Source organism: Chiloscyllium plagiosum, chromosome 15 (genome assembly GCF_004010195.1).
Source record: "Chiloscyllium plagiosum isolate BGI_BamShark_2017 chromosome 15, ASM401019v2, whole genome shotgun sequence".
Lineage (NCBI taxonomy): Eukaryota > Metazoa > Chordata > Chondrichthyes > Orectolobiformes > Hemiscylliidae > Chiloscyllium > Chiloscyllium plagiosum.
Window position 1 is genome coordinate 53,944,916 of NC_057724.1, and position 14,196 is coordinate 53,959,111.

Sequence of the window (14,196 nt, forward strand, 5' to 3'; positions counted from 1 at the left end):
ACATAAACCAGGAAGTTAGATTTGAAGAAAATAATCAGAAAGAAACTGATAGAAGCCTATTTGTCCATCACAATCTGAGAGCTTTGAGGTTGTAATATAAATGTAAACACAATCCAAAGGCATGCCACAAAGACCATAAATAATATTTTCCACATTAAGTACACACATGTGAAGATACATCCTTAATTATATTTTGAGCAGCAAATCACATTGCCCCCAAATATCACAGCTGACTAAAACAGCAAATGTTGCACCTTTGTTCAACAAAAGAGGGAAACAAAAAAACACAGCACTATGAGAGCTTATGGTGAAGGGGATAATACATAAACAAGGGGATATTTGGTTTGGTAACAGGCTGCAGGGAGTAGGGATAAAGGCCTTTCCCAGTTTGCCAAGGTGTTACTACCAGATCAGTGCTGGGGAGTCAACTATTCACTTTCTGGGACTGGAATGAATTTATTATGGAAGTTGAATTTGCAATGACACCAGGGTAAGGAGAAAAATAGTCTTTCTGGAGGAGGTAAACAGTCTGCAAAGAGATACAGAGTTAAATGACTGTGCAAAAAAGTTGACAGCTGCTGTAAAATTTTGGAAAATATGAACTCATCAATATTAGCAGAAAAATAGAGAAGCAGTATTTAAATCGAGACAGATTGCAGAACTCATTATATAGATGAATCTGGGTGCTCTGGTACCTAAATGACAAAAGGTTAGCATGCAGATGAATCCTTGGGCCTATTTGTGAAAACATACAGAGATCAAAATACCTTTATTGCTTCACACAGAGCTTACTTCACTATTCAAATACACATTCTCCCTCCTTCTAGTTGATTCTTCTTTTTATAATTTTTGTTTTAATCACAATGTTCAGACAAGTTATAAAACATCTATGAGCAGGAGAGATTTGCACCCAGGCCTTTTAACTCAGAGACAGGAACACTACAAGTACACCACAAGAGCCTTAATTATTTTTAATCCACTTGTTCAGGGCAGGTAGGACTTTAATCTAGACCTAGGAGAAAGTGAGGACTGTAGATGCTGGAGATCAGAGTTGAGAATGGGGTGCTGGAAAAGCACAGCAGGTTGGGCAGCATGTGAGGAGCAGAAGAGTCAATGTTTCAGGCATTGCTCTTCATCAGCCCTTTCTGATGAAGGGCTCTTGGCCAAAACATCAATTCTCCTACTCCTCGGATGCTGCCTGATCTGCTGTGCTTTTCCAGCACCACACTCTCGACTTTAATTCAGAGCTACTGGCCCTGGAATAAGATCACCATCACTGCACCACAAGACCTTGTATTCTTTTTCTGGCATTTCAGATAAAATCCAAATTCCTATAGCAATGAAAGTGGAGATGATGAGGACTAAGTCTGACCTGTTTCTTAAAATCAATCTGTTCAGATGTGCCAAGACACATATCTGGAGCCAGTGAGAGTTGAACCCAAACTTTCTAGTCAAGTGGCACTAATACTACTACAATCAGTATTAAATTGTATATCTCACCCCCATCTTGAAAACAGTAGAAGTCAATAAGATTACAAAGTGAGTATTTCTTTGTTTTCATCATCCATTATAACACAAGGCATGCCTCTTTCAAGGTATACAATTATTACTTTTGGAAAAGCACTTCTTTTTTGAAGAAAATTTGATAGCTGACAAGTTGCATTGACTCATTCAATATTTGAAATCTCATTTCTTTCCAGCATCTCTTTTATACTCACCAGATCAATCCTTAGTCTCTTTTCTGTGACATTCTTCATCAAGTAGACATTGTTTCACAGAGAACAATTACCATGTTTCTTTTTCATGATTGCCCATTACTGTATATAGGTGTGCCTTTAAAATACTTGAAGACCTAGACAGACCTGTTGTTTCTCCCAGTGCAAGTGTCCAAGCACCTAAGCTGCTTTTAATTATTCCATTTATTTTGTTTTTTTTATTCCCAAGCTAATGAACAACATTTGTCATTTAAAACAAAAATTGCTGGAGAAATATGACAGTTCTGGCAGCATCAATAGGGAGAAAAACAGAGCTAACGTTTCAAAACCAGTGACCCTTCATCAGAAGAAATTATATTTGTCATCAAGTGCAGCAGGATTCATTATAATTTTCATTTGTCATTTGTCATTCTTCCCACTAAAACTATAATAAATCCTGCTGTGCTTGAATAACCATCAGGAAGATCAGCTTCATGTCTGGAAGTAGAAATACTATCACTGTACCACAAACAACCCATGTTAGTTTTAATAGACAATTTCTGAACAACCTGTTCAGAGATAGTTATGACACACCTTTGCAGTAGGTGGTACTTGAACCCAGGCCTCTTGGCTCAGAGATGGGTGCATTATCACTGCATTATAACTGATTAATTTCCAACATGTTTTTGCATCATTCCCTTAACATCTAGTATGTGTTAGAAAGGCAAATGGAATGGTGGCATTTATTGCATGGGAGCAGAATATAAAAGGAGAGAAATTTTACTACAGTTGTATAGGATCTTAGTAAAACCACATCTGGAATTCTGGTCTTTTTATTTGAAATTTAATTTAATTTTATCAGAAGCAGTTCAGAAAAGTTTCACTTAATTCATTTCTGAGGTGAAGAGTTTATCTGACAAAGAAAGGTGGAACAAGTTGACCCTGTATGTGTTGGAGCTTTGAAGAATGAGCAGTGATGAGAAGAACCTGAGGTAACATGATTAGGTGGACAACGGGAGTATGTTTCCTATTTTTGGCAGAGACTAGAACTGGTGAACACAGTTTGAGAATAAGTGATCTCCTTTTCAAGATGGAAATGAAAAAAAATCTTTCAGAGTTGTTAGACTGGAATTTTTATTCCAAATGCATTTATTCAAGGCTGAGTCGGATAGATTTTTGACAGACAAGTATGGAGGGCAAACAGGCAAGTGGAGTTGAGACCACAACCAGATTAGCCAAGATCTTATAGACTAGCTGAGCAGGTTTGAAGGACTGAATGGTCTTCTCCTACTTCTAAGTTCTGTGCTTCTCTATGTACAAGTCGAACTATAATTTGATTTTTCCACAACAATGTTGACATTTGTTGGTGGCACATTTGCTCTATGCAGTCTTACGGCACAATGGAGAGCATCGTTGCTTCCTGCTTCAGAGTAGGAAGCTATGGGTTTGAGTCTCATTCCAGAACTTATTGGGCAACATGGAGGCTCACTGGTTAGCACTTCTACCTCACAAGGCCAGAGATCTGGTTCAATTCCAGCCTTGGGTGACTGTGTGGAGATTGCACATTCTCTGCATGCAATTCTGCCGAATACTTCTGTTTCCTCCCACAGTCCAAAGATGTGCAGCCTAACTGGATAATAAATACAGGGTTATGGGGATAGGGTAAGGGGCTGTGTTTGGGTGGGATGCTCTTTGGAGCGTTGGTACAGACTTGATGAGCTACATAGTCTCTTTCTGCACTATAGGGATTCTATGATTTGATGGCCAAGGAAGGTGCATTAGAAGTGCAGTCAAGCAAGTTGGTTACAACATAAGACAATGACAAGTTGTAAGAACAAGAGAAAAAATGTTGGAACTTTTATTATCACTCTTCATAGTTCCAAACTAATGCATGCACGTAAAAGTGTTCATTATCACAGCAACAGGATTTTCTGAGGAAACTGTAATACACCATTTTTGCTGTTATCTCAGTTCATTTACTCTCTGTTAATAACAGCAGTAAAGAAACTCAAAGCTAAGGTTAGTTTCTTCTGTTCATAACAGAAAGCAGTTCGAGGATTTCTGCTGAGACTTATTTGTTCCTGCAAGGGTTGCATAAAGAATAAAAACCTGTCTATCCTGTCCCACTAACAATGAAACCTCTTCGGCAGAATTTTACAGGTTTACTTGTGGGGGATTGAGTGGAGGGAGGGGCTTATAAAATTTCTTGAATGGTCATCCCACTACCTTCTGATCTTCCTACATGTCTCTATAATTTTATGGTCAGACTGGAGCAGGCTGAGCTGGCCAACGTGCCTATCCCTAATTAAAGCATTCAACATGGCAATTAGAGCTACTCCTGTTTCTTGCCCACCCTAAATTTTCAGGTGAATAGCAGATGTTCAGTATGCCAAGAAAGTACCCCTACTCAGACCTCAGGAGGGGTGGTGTAGAAGGGGTCACTCACATCAACAGCATCCTTCAACGTTGAACCAAATAATTTTTTAAAAACAGATCAGTGAAAGCTCTATGGGTGATGCAACTGAGATTAGCTTTCAATTCCAGGTCTCATTATTTGAATTTAAGCTCCATCAAGTGTCATAGTGGAATTTGAACCCATGTACTCAAAGTTTTGGCCTGGCCCTCTAAAATATTCATCCACGTGGTATGTCGGTGAAACCTTCAGTACCATAACCTCCACCATGGGTAGGGAAAGGAGACAGATCACAAATTCAGACAGAATGGTAATTGAATACCTGTAGACACCAACCTAATCCACAAATGAACCCCTCCCAATTCCTTAGGAAATCTGAGTTGCTATGGCAACATCCTGTTTTACATGTATATTGTAAATCAAAACTATGGATGGTGATGGTAGAGTTACCAAATCCTTTCCATCATATGGTTGACCAAAGATCTCTTTCAGTCTTACAATTTGTCATTGTCATATGTTGGAAGTATTGACAAGTTAACCCTCAACTTTTTTCAATACATTATGAATGCATGTTCTTTGACCATCGCGTTGTAAAATGGGAGTCAACTCAGCTTCTAGCTTAAAGGCTACACTGCACAATGAGCTACCAAACATTGTGTATTAACCTTAGAATTCAAATGTAAATGTTTAATGCACAAATCTTTTCTAAATAGTTTTCAATATTAGAGGTTCAAATTCAGTTCAATTATGTTAAAAAGTAATTCAGCATCCTGACTGTAAACCTGCATTGAAATTAGTAATTGTAAGTGATAAACGTTTTGTAATCATTAAGAATTAGGCTCTTAAGGGGACTCCTTAAATTAATGGGATGAAATGGCTGAGTTTTGTTTAATGAAGTTGACACGCTTGTATTACTAGAGGGTTACTGGTGACATAGCATTGTCTCTGTCCTTGCTACTGATAATTCTTCTTTGGAAGACAAAGAAGTGAAATATTGCATTTGAATTATCAACTGGCAATAAAGTCAAATCTGCTGTATGAGTTTGTTCCTCATACTGTGTTGCTGAAACATTTCCTCTTGTTAAGAATTACTGGAAATATTTTACAGAAATGCCTATAGGATTCAATGTGTCAGTTTTGTTTACTGCTTTTGTCTGTTTTCGATTAGATCAGCCAGATGACTTGCACCTCAAAGCAAATGCCAATGAATCTCGAACTGAGGGAGATGACCTAAATCTCACCTGTCTTGTTCGAAATTTCTTAATGCATGAACCTGCATGGTATTACCAGTCCTCACCGAATTTATCAGAAGTTAAACTGAACCAATACACTCAGAAAGTGCATGGAAACTACTCCAAAACATTATTTCTCAGTATGAAAAATGTGACTGAAAACAACACCGGAATTTACAAATGCAAAACAATGAACAACGCTTCCAAAGAGCAGTACGAGAAATACACTATGGTCTTCATAAAGCGTGAGTCTCTCAAAACATCTTTACAATTTTAGTTATTTAGAGGTCCCAGTCCTGAACATTTCAAATCTGACCCATCAGCTTAGCTGCTTACTAAATCACTTTAGTATCTGTACTGTACTGTACCATTCTTGACATTTACCTGATTGATGCCAGGTCTGTCTTGAGTTAGCTGATCTCCACGGTCAAGAACCCATCATTTACATGAGTTCCTCTGGATAAGGGACATAGAAATTTTTATAGTTCCTTAACAGGACTGTTCCACTGAGAAGAGGTTGAGTAGGTGGGCCTGTACTCAATGAAGTTTGGAAGAATGAGAGAAAACCTTATTGAAACATATAAGACTCTCAAGGGACTTGAGAGTCTAGGACCAGAGGCAGGAAGTCATTTATATAAGACAGAGATATGAAGGAATTTCTTCTTTCAGAGGATAGTCAAACTGTCATATTCTTTACCAAATAAATGCAAAAGCAAAACTGGTGAGTGCATTCTTGTGTCAAATATTAAGTGGTCTCATGTTGGCCATCCTAATTACATTTTAGCTTCACACCAAAAGACCAAAAGGAAAAAAGGAGTAGTGTATTCAGCTCCTGTGCCGTTCAATAGGATTATAGATAATATTAATGTTTTAAATTGAAATTCAATTACAATAAAAATATTTGCAAAGCCATTAGTAATTTTCCATTAGTAATAAGTGCAGAATAGATTAAGGGTAGTGTAGTGTAGTTTTGAGCTCACGATGTAGAACTGTCCAAATAATAATGTAAATCAAAATGTTATCATATAAAGCTTAAAAATCTGAATTTGGTTTAGTAAAAGCTGGTATTATTAAGAACTAACCATAATGCTGTTCAATTGTTATAACAGCCTGCCCCTGCTTTCCAATACAATAGTTCGGCACAGGATCAAGCCTCAGTATATTATTTCCTTACTCGCGCTTTCCTGGACCTAACACTGACCCTTTTGATACCACACTCGTAATAGCTTGCCTTCTTGATCTGTTTATTGCTACTTTCTGTTTTCTGCCTATTAAGCAATATTGAGTCTGTATTAATATATTTTCCCCCAGTACAATGCCTTCAAAATGTGTTGGACCTTAGCAAAAACCATTCTAAATAACCAAATATTCGACATTCACCAGTTCTCCTTTGTCCATGTTACAAATAACCGCTTTGAAAATCTCCAACAAGTTTGACAAATATGATTTCCCTTTCATAAATACTACTTGACACTACCTAATTTTACCAGTTGTCATTGGTAAATAGATTCTAACATTTTCTCTAGAGCAGAGGTCAAGTTAACAGATCTGTAGTTCTCCATTCTTTCTTGTCCTCCCTTCTTAAATAGTGAACTTATATTTTTGACCTTACAGTTAGCAGGAACATTTCCAGCATCTGTAGAAATATGAAGAATAACCATCCATGCATCCAATATCTCTACTGCTATTTCCTTCAACAATCAAGTATGCAGTTCATCTGGTCCAGGAGATATAGCAATCTTCAATCCAGCCATTTTTTTCAACTGCTACCTCTGTACTAAAACTAATATCATTTAGCTCTTTAATTACCCTTGATCTCTAAATATTTCAGAGAGATTTTCTATACTAACTTGCACAAAGCAGGCACAAAGTAATTATTTCGTATCTCCACCATTTCCCTGTTCTCCACTATAAATTCTCTTGCTCCCCTCCTCCCACCCCCACAGCAATGAGTGCATATTTATCTTTGGTAATTTTTTTTTCTTTTCACCAGTCAATAGAAGATTTATGTCTCTGCCTAGCATGCACTTGTATTCTTCCTTTCCTTTTCCTTGTCAGCTTTTTGACCTCCCTTTGAAAGATTATAAATTGCTCCCAAGCCTTCCCACTTTTTCTGACAGTCTTATTAGACACCTCTTTTGATCTAATGAAATCTTGCACATATTTCACATTTCCCTTTAGGTGGTCATACTTAGCGGAATGTGTATTTGTGGTTTTACAGTGTTTATTCACATACTAGTCATTGCCCGTCTGCCATCAAATGTTTTTGTATATTTTCCTAAACCACCCCAGTCATCACACTTCTAATAACCTCATAGCTTCATTTGCCTGGATTTAAGTTCCTAGTTTCACCATGAGCTTTGTTGCATTCAAGTTTCATGTAAAATGGTCACTATAAAGGCTTCTTTACAGCAAAGTTTCTATTTAGATTTTTCCCATTACACACTACCAAATCCAAAACAGACTGATGCCTAGTTAGCTCCTCAACACACTGTACCTGAATTGCATCTCATAAACAGTGCAGGAAATCATCCTCTGCAGCATTAGTGCTGATTTGGTGAACTTAAGCTACATGTAAATTAGTCATCCAGTATTATTATATTGCCCACATGAAATGCATCTCTAATTGCATAGTTTATAGTGAGCCCAACATCCATATTGAAGTTTAGTTTTCTATAAACAACTCCCAGCAATGTTTGTTTCCCTTCAGCTCCATCCACACAGATTCTACATCTTGATTCTTGAATCAAAGATCATTGCTTATTAATGTACTGGTGTCATTTCTTCTTAGGAGTGCGTTCCCGTCTCTTTTTCATTTTGCCTTCCCTTCTTAAATATAGAACCTAGTTGGAGCTTCAGAAATCTCCTGGAATTAACCAAAATGCATCCAATAAAGAGAAAAATCTCTGCTTTTATCTCCTCCAGTGATCAAAACCAGTTTAGGAAACCTCATTGAAATCACTTCAGTCAGGAAAAGAGAAGAGAACTGAAAAAAAGTGTTAAATTAACAGTTGAAAATGGTTCTTTTTTTTCCCCTATCATTGCAGCTAAGACCATCCCGATTCTTCAAAAAAACCTGACAGGGCAGGAGGTCAACAGCAGTGGCACTGTGATCCTGACTTGCGATGTCAGTGGACGACCACCTCCCAGCATCACCTGGTACAAAAATGAACAACAGGTTCTTCCAGCTTCAGGTGAATTACACGATATTTTCCATCTCTTTTTCTTTTTCTGAACAAAGTGCTAAAGCTAATAGGAGTGTAACCTTATTAATCTGAAAGCTAATGGTCTTTTCAAACATGATAATTTTCTTATACATTGGGCCTTGGTGCTTCACCTTCCTTGGTAAGGAAAAACAAACTCCAAAATAATAAAAAGAGATTTCAAAGCTGATACTTTTTAAAGTTACATGTACTCACTTGTTTTTAGGTGTATCGCTAAACAGTATTAGCTTCTTTTAAACATCTATCTTCTGTCCATCTGGAAGTGGTATTCAAGGCATGTGGAGCAGTTGTCAAGAGAATAACTGCCCTTTCACATGTGAAATGTATAGACAACAGAGCCTGGCAAATTTTTTAAAGCTTTAAAGTTCAGACAGTTGCCTTATTGCTGATGGTTTATATTCCAATGTCATATTCACCTTGAACTTTGAGAAACATTCCCATCTGTCTACGTAACAATAGTCACTGTATTTCATTTTGCACAAAAAGCTTTCAAATCTTTTGATGTGATGGATGCTGAAGAAATACAGGTATTAGTCACAGTATTTTTATACAATTTCAAAGCATAATAATGCTCAAAATATCACATTCATTTAAATTTCAATATTTCAATGTACACAAAAATTCAAAGTCAGAAAAAGTTGCATAATTCCCAACAATTTGACCTTGATTATTTTATTCCTGTCAATCAATTTTTATTCATTTTCGCCTTTATGGATTTTCTTCAGTTTTGTTTAAATTTCTATCAATAATTTTTACTCATATGTCCTCTGTTCAATAACATCTGGGGGTGAATCAGTGCACTTACAATGAGCAGCAGCATTGCAAAGATGTTTACTGAGTTTCTAACAAAGGAAACACATCATACTCTCAAGATAAATGTGTCAAGTCCATAAATTGTATCTTATGCCAATTTTTATGTCTTCTAACATGTACCTTATAAATAAATCTGGTTTATGGGCAACCATAAAGTATAGGGTGCAGTATATAAACCAGATTGAGCTGTGGTTGCCTGAAAACAGATACAATTAGCTTGTTTTTTAATTCATTCATGAGATGTAAGTTACGCCAGCTAGACCAGCATTTATTGTCCAACTTAATGGCCGAGAGGGCAGTTTACATTGCTCTGTGACTGAAGTCACATGCAGACCAGACAACATCCTTTCTTAAAGGTAATTAGTGAACCTGTGTATTTTTTCCCCAACAGTTAACAATGGTTTAATCATCATTAATTCTAGATTTTCATTGAATTCAAATTCCACCATTTGTGAGAAGATTTGTAGCTCGGGTGCTCGTTGCTGTGGTTCTGTTCGCCGAGCTGGAAGTTTTTGTTGCAAACGTTCCGTCCCCTGTCTAGGTGACATCCTCAGTGCTTGGGAGCCTCCTGTGAAGCGCTTCTGTGGTGTTTCCTCCGGCATTTATAGTGGCCTATCCCTGCCGCTTCCGGTTGTCAACAGAAGCGCTTCACAGGAGGCTCCCAAGCACTGAGGATGTCACCTAGACAGGGGACGAAATGTTTGCAACAAAAACTTCCAGCTCGGCGAACAGAACCACAGCAATTCCACCATCTACCACAGTCAGATTTGAGCCTAGGGCCCCAGAATATTATATAAATCTCTGGATTAATAGTCAAGCAACAATACCATTAGGCCATCACCTCCCCTTGCAAGCCAAAGGTTTATGTTGTACTGTGGCATAACAATAAGGAAGGCCTTTGATTAAATCCTCAATTTCTACCAACGTACCTGACTTCAGCCAGACTTCGAGCACAGATGCAATAAGTTGCCTCAACAGTTCAGGGTTGGAGGAAGGAAACATTAGTAAACATCCCTATGATTGATGGCTGGGTAGTATGGTTGTTTGGAGGCCAGCTCAGAACTAGAAATCAACTGCGCTATGAGGCCTTCTTTAGTTAAATTGCTTAGATTATATTGTAATCACTGTCCAGTCTCCAACACAAAAAAAACCCTCTAACTGTGGAACTGCCATTAGCTGGGTTCAGTGCATTCTGGAGAAGTGGAAAGAAAAAATGGACAAGAGGAGGAGGTTTGCTGATGGTGAAACTGTGCAGCAATGCTATTTTTTAAAAATTATGCTGGGATTCTGTCCTAGCCACGGAATGTTTTAATGATTATTTTAAGACATAATTAATGAACAGTATAAAAACATTTGAATCACAGACACGGTTTGGTTTTCACACTCACCTCAGCTCTATATGTGTTTTCTCTCAAATAATTTCCTTTTATGTAGCACCTTAATAAGATGTTATGAAAATGCCATGCAGTCTTCATAGTGCAATAAATCATGACAGAAAATAAGTAGGAAAGAGTTTTTTAGACACTACATTAAAATATCAGATGCCTGTATAATTATCAAGGATATTTAATTGGCTTCCCTTAATATTAAGCACTGATACTTTTATCAAGAAGCATCATGTTTGCCCCAGGATGTAAAATGTAGATATGAGGCAGCCAATTGGCCTATTTCCACACTCTTCTGTATGTTAGGATACATTTTCTTCCAGATGCACTTCAGTCCCCTCGTCACTCAATCATGTGACCAATTTTTTTGGTGCCTAAAAATTCCATGTTGACATGATATGAAGGACATCAGATTCCCAATACTAATTCTTCTTCAGCAACTGTTGCTCCCATGTATTGGAAAAGCAAGCATCAGATGAGAACATGATCAGAGTTAATCACACTCAATATTGACTATCAAGATCGATGTGTAAATAATAGCTATTTGAGGAAGGCATCGGAAAGTGTAACCAACAAGGACAAATGCTAATCAGGAAAAGATAGTAGACGTTTAGTAGCGATAAATTATGGATGAAGAAAATAAGACTGATCTATAACAGTGTGGTCTGCAAGTGAGCACTTGAGTAAAACATTATAGGACCACAGTTTACAAAATACCACTATTAATATAAGCATACAGTACAATGCATTCATTTGGTATTCCTGCATCTATAATTTTAATTAAATTTATAAAAATGGCCGCAGACATAGAAGTGTTAGTGAATAATAGTGATTTTGAGCTTTATGAGACATAAGGAAAGATGACAATGATGAATATTATGGGTTTTGGAGGATTCTTGAAGTAAGAGATCTGGTTGAGAGGCAGGGCAAGCCAAAATTGCAATCCTGGAGAGTGGGATCTAAACAACTAAAAGCAAATGTGCTAATGATGGAGCAATAGGCAGAAGAGGCTGGAGTCAAAGAACAGAGATTTTGCATGAGTTGTACCATTGGACGTGCTTATGGAATTGGGAATAGGCAAGATTAGAGAAGCTTACACACAAGGATGAAAATCTTCTTTATATTGGAGGGTGACTTTGTGATGGAGAAAATATGATATTGATACTTAACCCATGGTTTAATAGAGCACCCAGGTTGTGAACTATGGATGCACTGATCTGGTTAAAATAAATAAATTAATTGTCCTCTGTTAAACTAATAGACAAGGGAATGTCATAAGAACACAAAATATACTTGCCTTGTGAGCAAATATCAAGTGAGAATACGATTAGAGTTGGCTGCAATGTTGCCTTATAGTTTCATAGTCATTGCCAAGGTCAGTAATATAAACAATAGACATTTAGGGAAGGCATCAGAAAATTTAAGGAAGGCATCACTACAAGACGACATGGTTAGACAGAGTATTACGTTCTGCAATTTCCAGGCTCATGTCTATTGAGAAATTAAAGCCTTTTGGGAAATTTAGACAAGGTAATGTAAATGAATAGCAATTATATTTCAGTATATGTATAGAATACCTGCAGAAAATATCATTATTTATTTAGAGCTTAGAATTATTCTATGACTCTAACATTGTTTTATTTATATTATAAATAGCTATGGAATCAAGTTCCATGGTTTGAAACAAGAATGAAAATTTTATTTGTGACTGTTTACGTACCACTTATGAAGACTGACAGTTGCAAGACATCTTTAAATACTAATATCAAAAAATGTGATTTCTTTCCTAAACTTAGGTATTTTTTTGGAATCAGGAAACAAAACTTTAATCATTGAAAGAGTCAGATATGATGATGAAGGAGAATACAAATGCAAGGCCACCAATGAGCAGGGAAGTGTTGAAACCTCAGCATATGTATCAGTCCTAGGTACGGATCTGCAAGCATGTTCTTTCTCTGTTTGAGCAAAATGTGGATGTTAGACCATGGCAGTGAAATGTTCCTCTTTCATTATGTTCACATAATTTAAATGGTGAAAAGGGGGAATAATGCTCACATATACACAAACTCGCATATGGTACGCTCAAGCGCACATCCAAAGCTTTTGCAAAGAATGCTAATCTACACTCTAGTATCACAATAGTTTTCCTATAATTATAACTAAAGCCACTATTTTATGAACTTCATTTAAAGATCGCCAAAACCTCAAAAGTTGACACCAGTCTACAAGTAATTTTTTTCAGAATCTCAGAAATAAATAAAGAATGTGATGTATTCAGTCACTGTTAACAAATGACCCGTATATTTTGTGCTTTGCATCATCCTAGAATTTGCACACATATGCATTCTGTTTCTATTCTTTTTAAAAAGTGTCTTTAGGTGTCTTGGTAATGCTGCTTTTGCAATGAAAACTTTAAATAATTAGCAAGATTTAATAGTTACATTTAATAGTTAAAGCTTCTCTTACAACAAATGCTCACATTCAAAGGGAAGAAGTTATCACTAAATTAAGTTAAAGACTGTTCTATGCTACATTTTGGGTTCACATGACAGTAGATTCAGAACTGTGTCTGTAACCATTAATAACTTAATGCTGGGCTATATTAAAACTTAATCCATTGACAATGGCAACTTTTTGACTCCTTTTTTCAGGGTCTGAGGAGAAATCCAACCTGGAACTGATCATTTTGGTCTGTACTGGGGTAGCAGCCACACTCTTCTGGCTTTTGCTCACACTTTTTATACGTAAACTCAAAAAGGTAAGGGTATAAGTAATTTTTCTAGTTGCCGCATTTATTTTGCATCATGAAACAAAGGATTAAAATGTTAGATGAGGAAAACATGCACAGAATTATGACTGGTTGGAGGTGCAATTGCTTCAAACTGCGATCAGTTCCAGAAAACAACATCTGAAACTTTCCCAAGACCTATACAAACACTACTAATTTGTTAGTGAATTACAAGTTCCAACACAGTATTTTATGTGTTGTACTTAGTAAAATAGAAATATTCTTCTCTATTTGTTCCACTTTCTCCCTTTATTTCTTAAGAGTGTGGCACTGGTCTCCACGTATCTGGAAATTTGCTTATAATACTCACATCTGACTGAGAATATTTTGCATTCAAGTCATTCTGCAGAATGTAAACCAGGCTAACACTCCACTTTTGGAGAAGCCATCTTTTGGTTTAAACATTGAAGGTCTACCTCATCTAAGATGCTGTGAAAGTATTCTAGGGAGGAAAATGGACCCCTCTCTAGTATCCCAGCCAGCATTTATCCCTCAATCAGTGCCAAGAATTAATTTTTTAAAAAATAATTATTTTAGATGTTGATTATGGATAATTGCACAAATCATTTGCCTCTTTCCTTTTTTATAGCAATGAAGGATGTTGTGAAACTTGAAAGGATTCAGAAAAGGTTTACAAGGATGTTGCC

The 14,196-nt window shown here is 36.8% G+C and overlaps 1 protein-coding gene across 2 annotated transcripts in view; it reads left to right on the plus strand.

The window, feature by feature from the left end:
- Window positions 1-14,196, plus strand: part of kdrl (kinase insert domain receptor like) — a 211,685-nt gene that overhangs the window by 133,819 nt on the left and 63,670 nt on the right. For both annotated transcript variants that reach the window (XM_043704901.1, XM_043704900.1), the window contains exons 13-16: window positions 5,276-5,584; window positions 8,387-8,533; window positions 12,558-12,689; window positions 13,413-13,519. In XM_043704901.1, coding sequence (XP_043560836.1) covers window positions 5,276-5,584; window positions 8,387-8,533; window positions 12,558-12,689; window positions 13,413-13,519 — 695 coding nt within the window. The remainder of the gene's footprint in view (window positions 1-5,275; window positions 5,585-8,386; window positions 8,534-12,557; window positions 12,690-13,412; window positions 13,520-14,196) is intronic.